Source organism: Colias eurytheme, chromosome 1 (genome assembly GCF_061535395.1).
Source record: "Colias eurytheme isolate Ceu_HAF_F1 chromosome 1, ilColEury1 Martin Lab GWU primary, whole genome shotgun sequence".
In the NCBI taxonomy this organism is placed as follows: Eukaryota; Metazoa; Arthropoda; class Insecta; order Lepidoptera; family Pieridae; genus Colias; species Colias eurytheme.
Genome location: NC_142980.1, coordinates 5,923,950 through 5,937,438, shown reverse-complemented (window position 1 = coordinate 5,937,438; position 13,489 = coordinate 5,923,950). Strand labels below are relative to the sequence as shown.

The 13,489-nt window shown below is 33.6% G+C and overlaps 1 protein-coding gene across 1 annotated transcript; it reads left to right on the top strand.

Annotated features, from left to right (window-relative positions):
• The first annotated feature begins 93 nt into the window (after positions 1-93).
• Positions 94-12,080, top strand: LOC149911013 (uncharacterized). The gene is made up of 8 exons (XM_090115270.1): positions 94-124; positions 228-295; positions 2,969-3,170; positions 4,223-4,413; positions 5,999-6,175; positions 6,735-6,761; positions 8,286-8,437; positions 11,933-12,080. The coding sequence occupies exons 1-8, from the start codon at positions 94-96 to the stop codon at positions 12,078-12,080; spliced, it is 996 nt and encodes a 331-aa protein (XP_089971396.1).
• The last annotated feature ends 1,409 nt before the right edge of the window (positions 12,081-13,489 follow it).

Sequence of the window (13,489 nt, the reverse complement as noted above, 5' to 3'; positions counted from 1 at the left end):
CGAGTTGTTATTGTAATAAAGTTCGCAGGCGTTTCCAAGGCTTAATGAATACCTACTAATACTTCAATAAATATTTACAGTTTTCTAACTGCAATGAACAAATGGACGGGTTTCTACATAATTGGTATTATTTATTTCTTTAATTTTAATTCTAAGCGTTATTATAATCTTATAAAATCCATTTTACATTAGTCAATACGGAGAATGATTAAGCGATTTATTTTTAGCGTTCATAGCAATTGTAAGTCATGGAAGAGAGCCTTTTAAAGCTCGGGACGGCTCATTACCGTTTCTCGTGAGTATTCATCAGCCTTTCAATTGATTCTAAGTATGAAGGAATTGTGTAAACAAAATGCTCACATATTTCGTGGAATACATAATACTAAGCAAACAAGAGTTTTGTTATTTAATTGAGATAGTAAATCTCAATGGGTAATATTTTCAGTACCTATATGTATTTTTTTCGTAATTTCGTTAAATTATAATTGACGCGTAGAAAATTATGTAAAGGGAAAATGTTAAAACAATTTCTCAATATAAACCTACGCGCTAACTTCCTCTGCTACATGCGACATTTATCATAATGAAACTGTTGAGCAATTGAAAAGTCCCTATTGTTCCGTGGAAAGTGAGCTTTGTGTAATTTACAGGAAAAAAATTCGCATAAAAATTTCCGATGTTTATTTGCGGATTTTATCTACCCACCTTCAAATACAAAAGGAGTGCGAAAATTTTCCAAGTCCTTGGGGCTCCCACACACGTGTTTATATTTTAAGGACTCGACCTACGTGTCAGAATCGGAAAGCAACACGATATATTGCCATGAGAGCGTATCAATTACGTATCAAAGCTGAATGTATCAGCTTTGGCCAATTATTGACGCTCCGTACATGCCAATTGCCACGTGTACGTGCTTATCGGTGACGAACATAGAAAATTATTTATTATATTCTCGTACTTTTCAATACACAATACACATTATTATACATTCTAGTGGGTAGAGTCCTTTAACATTAATTGGCATAAGTACTTTTTAATGAGGGAGAATAGGTACGTTTCTGCACAAATTGGCCAATTTGCACCGGGGAAGGTTATAGCTACCACCTCCACAAAAGATGAACGAGAAATACTGGTGTATAAAAGTGTTTCGTACTATGATTTCGGCTATTCCCGTGGTCAAATTTTTCTTTTTCTTTTTACCCTAATAAGTTAGATACACATTTGCCACACCTTTACAAAACTGTCCACCTCCACCACCACCGCCCATAAAGTAGTAGCCGCTTACCTACTCGCTACGACATAAAAAAATAGGTGCAGATATGTGGCCAATTTTGAATTGAATCCTCTACGGTTAGCTATCATGTCATTGGCCAAATGTCCAATAAGACGAAAAAAAGAGACTTTATAATAGATATCTTGAAATAGATCCAATATCGAACATTCCATAATGAAGATGCTTTTCTTCGCCAACTTTTCTTTTTAACCATTCCAATTCTTGTCTCAAATGTTATTATTTTATAAATGCTTAGGATATTATTAAAGTGAAACTTTTATTACATCGTCTCAAACTTTTTGGTCTGTGTAGCGCATGTCGCGTGTATCGCGTGGAACGTCACGCGACATGCGCTACACAAAGCAGTGTTCGGAACCGTTCGAACAGTTTCACTTTTACCGTGGTTTCATAAAACCACACAAAAATTTTTCTTTTTCATAGACTTCTATAAATATACGAGTACCGAGTAATGACGCTATTGAAGGCTGAAGGTGTGGCACCTCCTCAGTCCTCCGTGCTAGCGAGCAAAAATGGAATAAAATATATAACTCCAGTAGTTTCCACTCAGACCTAAATACGAAGATATTACAATAATAAAATGCCAATACCCCTTCCCGATGCTCTGTGGAAGGTGGTTTTATAAAGCAAAGCGTTTACGCAGAACGTGCCTCGTCTGCCATCAACCTATTTGCATTTGCTCTATTGTTGGCTTTATTCACAAACGTCTATGCGATTTCTATTGAAATAGCTTACTGGGGTAATGGTGTATTTACGGGATATAGGTACTATGATAACAATGAACACAGATACATAAATCAATATGCCTAAACTTAAAATACATGACTGCATGTTAAAGTTCATTGAAGTTTCTATCGCATTTACATTTCGATACCCAAAATTTAATTCGAAACAAAATTTGAAATCAGTGCTACTTTCACAAATATATAAGACAAAAAACATATAAGAAATATATAATATTACATATTCCGACATGCTAAAGAAATATGTCCATAAATTCTAAAATCGTATTTTACTTAATATTTTCTCAGACTATGCATCAAAGTGATATCCGCAATCCAAACTATGTGTTAGTAACGTCACAGATAATATAATACTATAGTAATGTGTAAGCAAAGTCATGATCTATGTGTATGCAAATAACAGCCACAATTGTAGGTGCCCGTATTTACACAACAAGCATAATATAATGTATTGTTATAAACTTCCCATCCCACTTTATCCACCCGTCGATCCATGTTTCTGACACATTTGGCCTATATATTTGTTATTTTAGCCGAATCAATAAGCCTGGCCAGTAGATTTGCAATGCAGCATACCTGTATAAAATTTATTAGGCAGGCCGAGTTATATTTCGAATCTGAACTGGCTTAATTAAGCATAATAGTTATTTTCGATTCCTTATAGTCATCTGTTGATCTGCATTTTTAAAATAATAATTAGATATGTTTAACATATTACATAATATTTTATTAGAATACTTTAGAATACAAAAGATTATCATATGCATAGATACATCAAATTTTAGCACTGAAGTTTTATAAGCTGAAAATGGACATACCATTTAGTACCTATTCAGCTTAGCTATTCAGAATATATAATATGTGCCGTTGTAGCAATAATATATTACATATATTCTTTTTTACAAAACGGCAAATCCGCTTATCTCGTCCACAGGTGTACTTTCCATCCAGATACAGAGGCATATGCGTGGGCACGCTCCTCTCCCGTACCTTGGTCATAACCGCTGCCGTGTGTGTGACCAACCCAGCCACACACATACACGACTATCGACCTATTAACGTTGTCACAGGCGCTTCTTACAGACATCCCAGACGAGGCATTCGGGTTCAGGTTACTAAAGTATTGATGCCGACATGTAAGTAAAGTACAGTTTCATTCGATCATTTCTGCGAACAAGGATCAATCGCTAGTTAGTAGTTGCGTTCCCAGAGGGATCGCGAGCAATATTGTGCAGCGCTTCTGGGATTAAAAATGTAATTTAAAAGTTCCCTCCCTCGAGAACCCTTTGCAATTATCGCAGTCATCATTAAGCGAGAATTAAAAGCCAGTAATACTCCTGTTGAATTAATGAGATGTAAACTTAGTATTTTTTGCACAATGATTTATTTCATTAGGTACAATAAGAAGAAGAGTAGGTAGGTTTTTAAACTAAAGCATCCCAAACATCGGTTTTGATCAAACATAGATTTTGTATGAAATGTACGTGCGTACATAATTATGCTCTTATTTTATTACCCAGTATTTTACCGTTTACGTTATACAACAAAGAATATAAATGTATATTTCATACTGTTATATTACAAATAAATAGAATTCTACAAAGTTGTATTTATCCAGTAACTTCTCCATTAGACAGAGTCCTTCACCTAGTTATGGTAAGCGTTGGGAACTGCGACATCTCTTCAATTATTAAAATGAATGTCGTTTGGAAACTTTTAAAATGTATCTTATATTTTAAAAGCTTGTTTTGTAGCAGTACAATGAAATAAAAGGAGAGTTTTATTAAATATATATGTATGTATTCCATCATTCGACATACAAATACAAGATTATAAACCCGTGGCTTATACTCTCTATTGAGAGCGATAAAAATAAAACAACCCATTTGTGTTTAACAAGCAAACTCCACAATTCACTTTCGCATATAGGTACATGTAATCAAATTTTCTGCTTCAAAATATACTTAAGGGCAAAAGAGGTTAATGGTTACCTATACCTACACGAGTCTTTAGTTAGTAGGTAATTAGGTACCTACTTAGGTAACTGTTAAATGATTTATGTATCATATTTGAATAATCTTGCTAATTCATTTATTTTTTATTTGAATTTAAGCCAACCTCGTTTTTACTCTTTGCGGGTATTTTTAAGAGCAGGTACACAGGTGTTTTAAAGAATAATATGTTTTAGGTATAAACGACACGGCCACAATTGGTTATACCGTACAACAATCACCAGCTATTTTAGTTCTCATGCGGAAGGTTCCAGACATATTGGTTGAAATACCGTTGCGTCCAATCGACATCGATTTCAAAGGAGACCTAACTATATCTCTCCACGAAGAGTGTTTGACGGCGGGATGGCATTTCTTTTATAAGGGGGTAAATCATAATTTATTAGCCTTATACCTTAACACATACCTAACTTACGTGGTAACACATAAGAATACGTAATAATAATCTAATATTTAAATTACCTACTTAACTCTTCTTAATTTTTGAATTATTAAACTGAAAATTATGCTTACGACGGCTTGCGAATCCAAAACATAGGTAGCATTAAATAACAATCCGTATGCATATGAACACGTCGGTTAAATATCTGATGTTAATGTATTGTATGTTTTAGTTTTCAGCATTTAGAATATTTGGACAAATAAAGCCCAGAAACTTTGAATGTAAAGTATTCGTATTAAGTTTTACAAAGGCTTTGAAACTAGACTGCAATCGGCCTAAATCAATTCCGAATCACCGCTTCCTTTTTTTCGCACCACATTAATTTATTCTCGGACTCTCGTGAATTCACTTTGCTCTGCGCTAACTCGTTTGCCCTCCTTTGAAGGAATACTCTAAACATTTAATTTCCTAAGGAATTCTGAATCAAAGTCGTGTTCAAGTAATGGTGGTTACTAGGAATACTGATGTTAATTTTCGTTACTTGGAGTAGATGCAACGTAAATAGCTAACGACAGCTTAAAAGCACGACGGATATCTTAAACAATATTCATGCATTTTACACTTACCTACTTACTTATATTTTAAAATATTTTATCGTTCTATAGTTGGGAGAGCAGATGGAAAATAATATTACTAACAATATGCGTTAAAATATCAAAAAAAAAACTTTCTTTGAATGAAGTGGGTATTTATATGGTTCCCAACTTTTCCATTATACAAGAGAAAATTGTAAAATAGAAAATAACGCCGTCTGTCTGTCTGTATCTTCTTCACGGCAAAACCACCGAACCGATTTTGATGAAATCTGATAGAAAAATAAGTTGAGTCATGAGAACAGACATAGGATATGTTTATCCCGGTAGGTACTAATCCTTGCGTTTCTTTGGCTACTCGGACGGAAAGAAAAATAAATGTACTGAAACAAAATATATTAACTAATTTGTGTCAACATAAGTTCGAAAAAAGCAACATACACAAAAATATTAAATAGCTAATAAGTTTTCTTTTTCGCTACAAATTGCGACGATAAAAACTTATTGGGTATTCATCGATACAGCAGACAGACTTTATTGCTTATTAAAATTGATAATGAAATTCGCAAGCCATTAAGAAGACTACGATACGAAAAGATACAAGAAGATATGTACTATGTTAAATAATTAACGATAAATACTTACCTCTATAAAGTAATTAGAACTTTTTAACAAATATATTTGGTCTATACCATCGAAGTTATTTTTAATTGACTTCCAAAAGATGGAGAAAATTATTTTTTAATTCAGGGCCACAATTAACTGGTGGACCCGAGGTTGTCCCATTTTTATTAAAAAATTTAATGTAATAGTAAATTAATAAATAACAACTTTCATAACATGATCAAGTGGTTAATTTAAAAAATGGGAATGAACAACAGAAAATTTTATCTAGGGAGTAAAGAGAGAATGCTGGTCATCTTGTATCCAGCGGAAGGGGCTTTAAATAATAAATTGCAAGATGTTTCTATTTCCAGGATAAAATATACTCTGCCAACAAATTCTTACTACAAAGGAACGCTCGGGCACAGTTTTTGAATATTGCAAAGAAGAGTATTTGGTGTGAAACGTTAACACTAAAGTTTCAAAAAGCTCTTACAAATATTGGCTACAAAGGATTCTTTGATAAGTCCTACTCTGTGTGCGTTAGAGACGTAAGCCTATTGTTATGTTATTCTGTTCTGAGATTTACGGGTATGAAATTACTTTCGCATGAAATTTATTCTACTGTAATTTCTATGAAATCGACCTCAAAGTTGAAAATTAATTATCTACAGTACTTTTACTTAATATTCTTTAGGACTATACTTGAAACCGCTTTAAAATTTCGTCCCCTCTAAAGTATGTAGAGCTAAAAGTAAGGAAGCTGGAATTCCTAATGCGATCGATTGAAAAAGTTTCGAACGATGAAGTGTTGCTAGCAATATGTAAATAGTTTCAAGACATTGTAGAATGTCGAGAGCACTAACGATTGAACGATTAGACCCCAAGGCAATTCCTGCCGAGTCACGCGTGAGATTGTTTTCTACCTAGGACACAGTTGCTAACTGGCTAACTGCATCTATTAATAATTTAACGCCATATCGTAATTTCATAATTACCTCATCAGTTAATTATGAATTTTTGGGGACGTAGGTATTTAGCGTTCAACGTTCATAAGAGTAAATCATATTTTTGTAGATGATAGAGAATTAATTTATGATTTTTTTATAGCCAGATAGAGGAGCACAGCCGTGCCATGTAAGTATTTATCTGTTTATTTCGGAAAGATCCTACTAATCCTACTATTATCTATATATATTCTATATCAATTATCCTAGTCTACTAACAAAATACGCAAAAGCAGCTAATCGGATCTTTGTGAAATTAGGCACAATAGTAGATTATTGTCTGGATTAGCACATTAGAATACTTTCATCCCGAAAACCATGTGAGGGTTACTCATATTTATATGAACTTTCAACCAAACGAATTTAAATATAGTGTAATAGAGTGTATTAAAATTAAACTAGAACTTGTATTAAACGTGTTTAAAGTTTCATATAATTATAAATTTCACTATGAAGAACAGCTTTTTACTGTTGCTATTTAACTTGTAAGTTGGAAAGGACTCGACTATTTCTTTCCCTGTAAACTTTTACAGAGATCATTATTAAACTTCCGGCTGTGGCAAGTCAGTTTCCTTTGCTCTGAACGTAAATATTCAGACATCCAACGAGGAAATTAAGGTTCCTACAATATCCTGATCGTATTCCTCTTGCAAACGAAACAGAAATGAGAAATTTTCCATTTCATTATACTGTGATTTATGTAGCCAATAAATAAATATTCTCTCAATTTCCAAGGTCAAAAATCTATAATAAAAGCGAAATTTTCAATACTTATAAATGCTGCTAGAGCCGAACAGTATCGTACCATGTATAGTGTACGGTCTATACCTAATAGCTTATCTTAGTGTTTAGCTTTAATGATGTCTCTATTGTCTACTGTTAATTGAATAGTCTACGAAAAGCATTAAGTACCAAATTTACCGACTCTAGTTGTAATTATTGATACATAGTCGAAAATATACATTCATAGTTCGATAATTATTCTAGAAAACCAGGTAACACTACCATAGAAATCTAAATAACAAGACACATAGAAGGGCTATAATGTCATAATTCGTATGAAAACCGCTGTCGCCAAAATCAACACATTCAAACCGAAAGCTAAACAGTACACACAAGTAAACTATGCCTTTTATTGGACAGCTTGATTTTAGTGAAAACTAACTTATCTATTAAATTAAGCTTTTGAATATGTATCGTAACGCACGAATTTACGGTTTATTTTAGAATAACATCCCTAAGTATATGAGACTTTTTGCTCCAATACGAACAAACGTGATAATAAGAATGGTCGACTGTGTCATTCATTGTTATTTCGATTACTATGGTGACACTCGTAATACTTGTAAATATTCTATAATTTTAAGGAAAAACGGCATTATTTCTAAAAAAAAATATTTTCCGATGAAATATTATTCCTTTATAAGTATAATTACAACTTGTGGAAGAATTTCCGCAATGGGAATTGCTGAAACACACCATGTATACACTCATACGTCTCCAGAGCAACTGAACAGTGACGAATGCACTGGTGATGTGCAAATCACCTGAGTGGCGACAAGGTCACGCACGCTTACGACTTCTAGTGTCTTGTTATTTAGATTTCTATGAACACTACCTACTATTTTTATAGCTATATGTGCGTATGTTACAGGGTATGTATGGAGCACCTCTAATATGCCGTGGCAAGATTGTAGGCATGATGATGGCACCAGACGGCCAGTGGTCCAACTGCACTGGATATAGCAACCTCTTCCATTTGTTCAACTCGGAGCATATCAGTAAATTCATGACGTGTGCTAGCAGGTAGCGTGTCTATTTTCGGAAGAGCAATATTTTATATTGGTATTAATGTTTCGATTCTCACAATATAGTCCATTGAATGAGTCCCTCCAAGGGGGGTCTAGAGTGCGTGAGTTAGTAACGTAAGATGTTTCTTCGGAAACATGTCAAGAGTCTCTAGGTAATAAACATACTAAAACCCCGGGACACTAGGAGGAGCCCCGGAGTGGGGGGAGGGGGGGAAATGAGTCCATTTTTTCATTTTTCGCTTAAATCTAAAAAACGGTACATGTTAGAGAAAAACTTTCAAGGAAAAGTTGAAAGGCCATAAAATTATCTACAAGTTGTACCCAAATCATTTTTTCCTATATCCTACCGTTTCTGAGTTATAGGCAGTAAAAAATGATTTGGCTCAAACAATTTCCCCATACTACACATCAATCGATCAAAAAATATTTATTTCTTCCAAAAAACTCAAATGTGCAACTTGTGACCGGTACTGATAGATTGCTCTTAATTAGGTCTATAATTGGTAAAATAAACACATTCCTCCATGGAAGCCTTTAGGAGGAATCGATTGTCAAAATATTATATTAGGGCAGTTTGAGTTACTGAACTTGATCTTTTTATTTTTTTCTTCCAAAAAACTCAAAAGTGCAACTTGTGACCGGTACAGATAGATTGCTCATAATTAGGTCTATCATTGATAAAAATACTAGATTCCACCACGGAGGCGTTTACGGGGAATTGAATTTTATTAGGGTAGTTACGATACTTGAACTTTTTATTTTTTTTTTTCTTTCAAAAAACTCAAAAGTGCAACTTGTGACCGGTACCGATAGATTGCTCATAATTAGGTCTATCATTGATAAAAAAACCAGATTCCACCATGGAGGCGTTTAGGAGGTATTGAATTTTATTAGGGTAGTTACGATACTTGAACTTTTTAACTAACTGTCCTAATAAAATTCAATTCCCCGTAAACGCCTCCATGGTGGAATCTGGTATTTTTATGAATGGTAGACCTAATTATTAGCAATCTATCGGTACCGGTCACAAGTTGCACTTTTGAGTTTTTTGGAAGAAAAAAAATAAAAAGTTCAAGTATCATAACTACCCTAATAAAATTCAATTACCCGTAAACGCCTCCATGGTGGAATCTAGTATTTTTATCAATGATAGACCTAATTATGAGCAATCTATCAGTACCGGTCACAAGTTGCACTTTTGAGGTTTTTGGAAGAAAAAAAATAAAAAGATCAAGTTCAGTAACTCAAACTACCCTAATATAATATTTGACAATCGATTCCTCCTAAAGGCTTCCATGGAGGAATGTGTTTATTTTACCAATTATAGACCTAATTAAGAGCAATCTATCAGTACCGGTCACAAGTTGCACTTTTGAGTTTTTTGGAAGAAAAAAATAAAAAGATCAAGTTCAGTAACTCAAACTACCCTAATATAATATTTTGACAATCGATTCCTCCTAAAGGCTTCCATGGAGGAATGTGTTTATTTTACCAAGTGTAGACCTAATTAAGAGCAATCTAATAGTACCGGTCACAAGTTGCACTTTTGAGTTTTTTGGAAGAAAAAAAATAAAAAGTTCAAGTATCGTAACTACCCTAATAAAATTCAATTACCCGTAAACGCCTCCGCGGTGGAATCTGGTATTTTTATCAATGATAGACCTAATTATGAGCAATCTATCTGTACCGGTCACAAGTTGCACTTTTGAGTTTTTTTGGAAGAAAAAAATAAAAAGATCAAGTTCAGTAACTCAAACTGCCCTAATATAACATTTTGACAATCGATTCCTCCTAAAGGCTTCCATGGAGGAATGTGTTTATTTTACCAATTATAGACCTAATTAAGAGCAATCTAACAGTACCGGTCACAAGTTGCACATTTGAGTTTTTTGGAAGAAATAAATATTTTTTGATCGATGGATGTGTAGTATGGGGAAATTGTTTGAGCCAAAATCATTTTTTACTGTGTATAACTCAGAAACGGTAGGATATAGGAAAAAATGATTTAGGTTCAACTTGTAGATAATTTTATGGCCTTTCAACTTTTGCTTGAAAGTTTTTCTCTAACATGTACCGATTTTGAGATTTAAGCGAAAAATGAAAAAATGGACCCATTTCCCCCCTCCCCCCACTCCGGGGCTCCTCCTAGTGTCCCGGGGTTTTAGTATGTTTATTACCTAGGGACTCTTGACATGTTTCCGAAGAAACATCTTACGTTACTTACTCACGCACTCTAGAACTTTTTATTCAATGGACTATTTTATACAATTGAAAATAGATATTTTCAATCTGTAGGTCTGTCGCTTTTGCCGGAAATTATTAGCTTTAATGCTCGATTTCGGTTATTAGATACACTTTTAAATTTACTTTGTCTCTCCAAAAATATTTTCTAATAATTGTAGAGACAAAGTAAATTTAAACCGTACCTACCATATCAAAAACCTAGACTATACAAGTTCAGTAGGTACCTATATTGACTTTTATAACAGGCTGGCGTAGTTAGGTACCTATTCATTTTTAATACAGAAGATAATTATTTATCTAATATGAGAAACAATCGTTTTGCAGACAGGATTCTATACAAAATATGGCTCCCCTTGCGGCGGGGTTGTAATTACATTTCACTTTCATTACCTTAGCCATTTTCCATAAAGACAAAATATAGTAATCAGTCTTCTATCCATACTAATATTATAAATGCGAAAGTAACTCTGTCTGTCTGTCTGTTACTCAATCACGCCTAAACTACTGAACCAATTTGCATGAAATTTGGTATAGAGATATTTTGATACCCGAGAAAGGACATGGCTACTTTTTACCCCGGGAAATAGGATAGGTTTTATCCCGGAAATCCCACGGGAACGGGAACTATGCGGGTTTTTCTTTGACTGCGCGGGCGAAGTTGCGGGTGAAAAGCTAGTTTACCATATTTACCTAGCACTTGGCCTGACAAACTTATATCTTTTTGTCATCTCTACTATAGAACTGACTCAAAACTTATAAATTGTCACATTAATATACAGGGTGACTGGTAATTCGACGTGATCCTTCAAAGGGGTTATACTAGAGGTCATTTGCAACAAATTAAGTCCAGTTAACGTTAAGCCCAAACCTTGCATCACCTCAAAAAGAAAAGGGTCATAGCTCAATAGCCATCCATTTTTGACCCCTGGTTAGCCGGACTTAATTTGTTGCAAATGACCTCTAGTATAACCCCTTTGAAGGATCTTATATATGAAGATACTAATACTAATATTATAAAGCTGAAGGTTTTGTTTGTTTGAACGTGCTAATCTCGGGAACTACTGATCGGATTTGAAAAATTCTTTCGGTGTTAGATAGCCCATTTATCGAGGAAGGCTATAGGATATAATATCATCTCGCTAAGACCAACAGGAGCGGAGCACTGCGGGTAAAACCGCGGAGCACAGCTAGTTAATAATAATTAGAATGTGTGTGTTTTTTTAATAATAATACTAATATTTTTCAGCATATTCGCACCCGAGTTCGACTTATCATGGGAAGGACTAAAAACATCACTGTACGACGACTTGAAAGACCAAGAATACGACTACATTCCATCCTTATACGATAAAGTTGTTGGAGATTCTAGTAGTAGTTCTAGTGAAGATACATAATTGTAACCAATAAAACTATTGAAGAAAATCTTTACTATATTAAATTTTACTCCCCATTCTATAAACCGTAGATATTTTTAGTTACCATTCATTTAACCCGATTTGTTTGTTTACATCCTAAAATGTTATAATGTTATATGTACGTTCCTTATATTGTAAACATAATAATGTATTGCAACTGCACGTATCTATTCAAAAAATTATTTAGACTATAATGATTAATGACTACCTACATATTATAGAAAGTTTCCACTGCGTCTGTATGTATGTCTGTTCGAGATAAACTCAAAACCTGCACCAAATATGGATGAATGGATACCTATAACCTAGTGTGTTTCTCGGAGATGGTTTGGGTACACTATAAAAGTACTATACCTTACTAGCTAGTGAAGTATGTATTTATTGGAGTAGATTCCTTTCTGAACAAGCAGCACCTAGATTTTATTACTCTCATTGTGTTACCAATTATCCAGTAGGTACGCGACGGTAGCAATGAAAAAGTTATTTAAGATAGGTCGAGGTATAGAATCATACAAATATCAGTGTGAATAAATAGTTTATTTCTTTTAATTACACTTACAAAAAATAAACAACAACATGTATGATAAGCTACGATTAAGGTAATATCATAAACATTGATTAATTAGTAATAATTGCACAATAATAAATACATAGGTACTACACAAAGTGTCAACTAAGGAATGCATTTAAACACAAAATTCATTTACATGACTCTATAATTCATATAATTAATAAGATCTTGGTATAATCTGTAATAAATGGAATGACAACATAGACAAAACATTGCTTTCATACTATGTATATGTACAAGGCTTATAATAATTATTTCTGAATTTCCGAAATATCAACTGATTATAATATAGGTATTTGCGCGTCACATTATAAAGTTAATTTTCTTTACAATTATAGAAACGAAACAAATATTTACATTGACCATTTAAATAATAAACTACCAAGCGTCGATAAATCAATTCCGCGTAAACGATTGGCACGATTAAAGTTAAATTAGCAAACTATGTTATCCTTAACCATATTGGAAGATTCCGGTAGAGTGAGTTTACGACACTAAAGAAAAAAGTTTCTTTAATAATTTAAATAGGTTTAATAATAATTAGAATTGTCCTGCGAGTTTTGTCCCTTCTATAATTTAACGTCTAGATCTATTGTGTGAACTATATTTGTATATCTTAATAGGCCACTATGAAATGTAAGTATTTGATGATGATTGAATGTAACAATATAAGCGCGGATATTGAATCTCGGCAACTTAGTCACCTAGTTTAGTTGACACTTGCTTATGGGATGTTTCCGCATCTCTTACGTATAATTTGTCTGGATTTCATATTATACACTTTACTATAACGTGCTACTATACCACGCTTCCTGTG

Coding starts and splice junctions, on each gene's coding strand:
- LOC149911013 (XM_090115270.1), top strand. CDS start 94: ATGAACAAATGGACGGGTTTCTACATAATTG. Junction 125..227: donor GACGGGTTTCTACATAATTG/GTATTATTTATT, acceptor ATTTATTTTTAG/CGTTCATAGCAATTGTAAGT. Junction 6,176..6,734: donor ACTCTGTGTGCGTTAGAGAC/GTAAGCCTATTG, acceptor ATTTTTTTATAG/CCAGATAGAGGAGCACAGCC.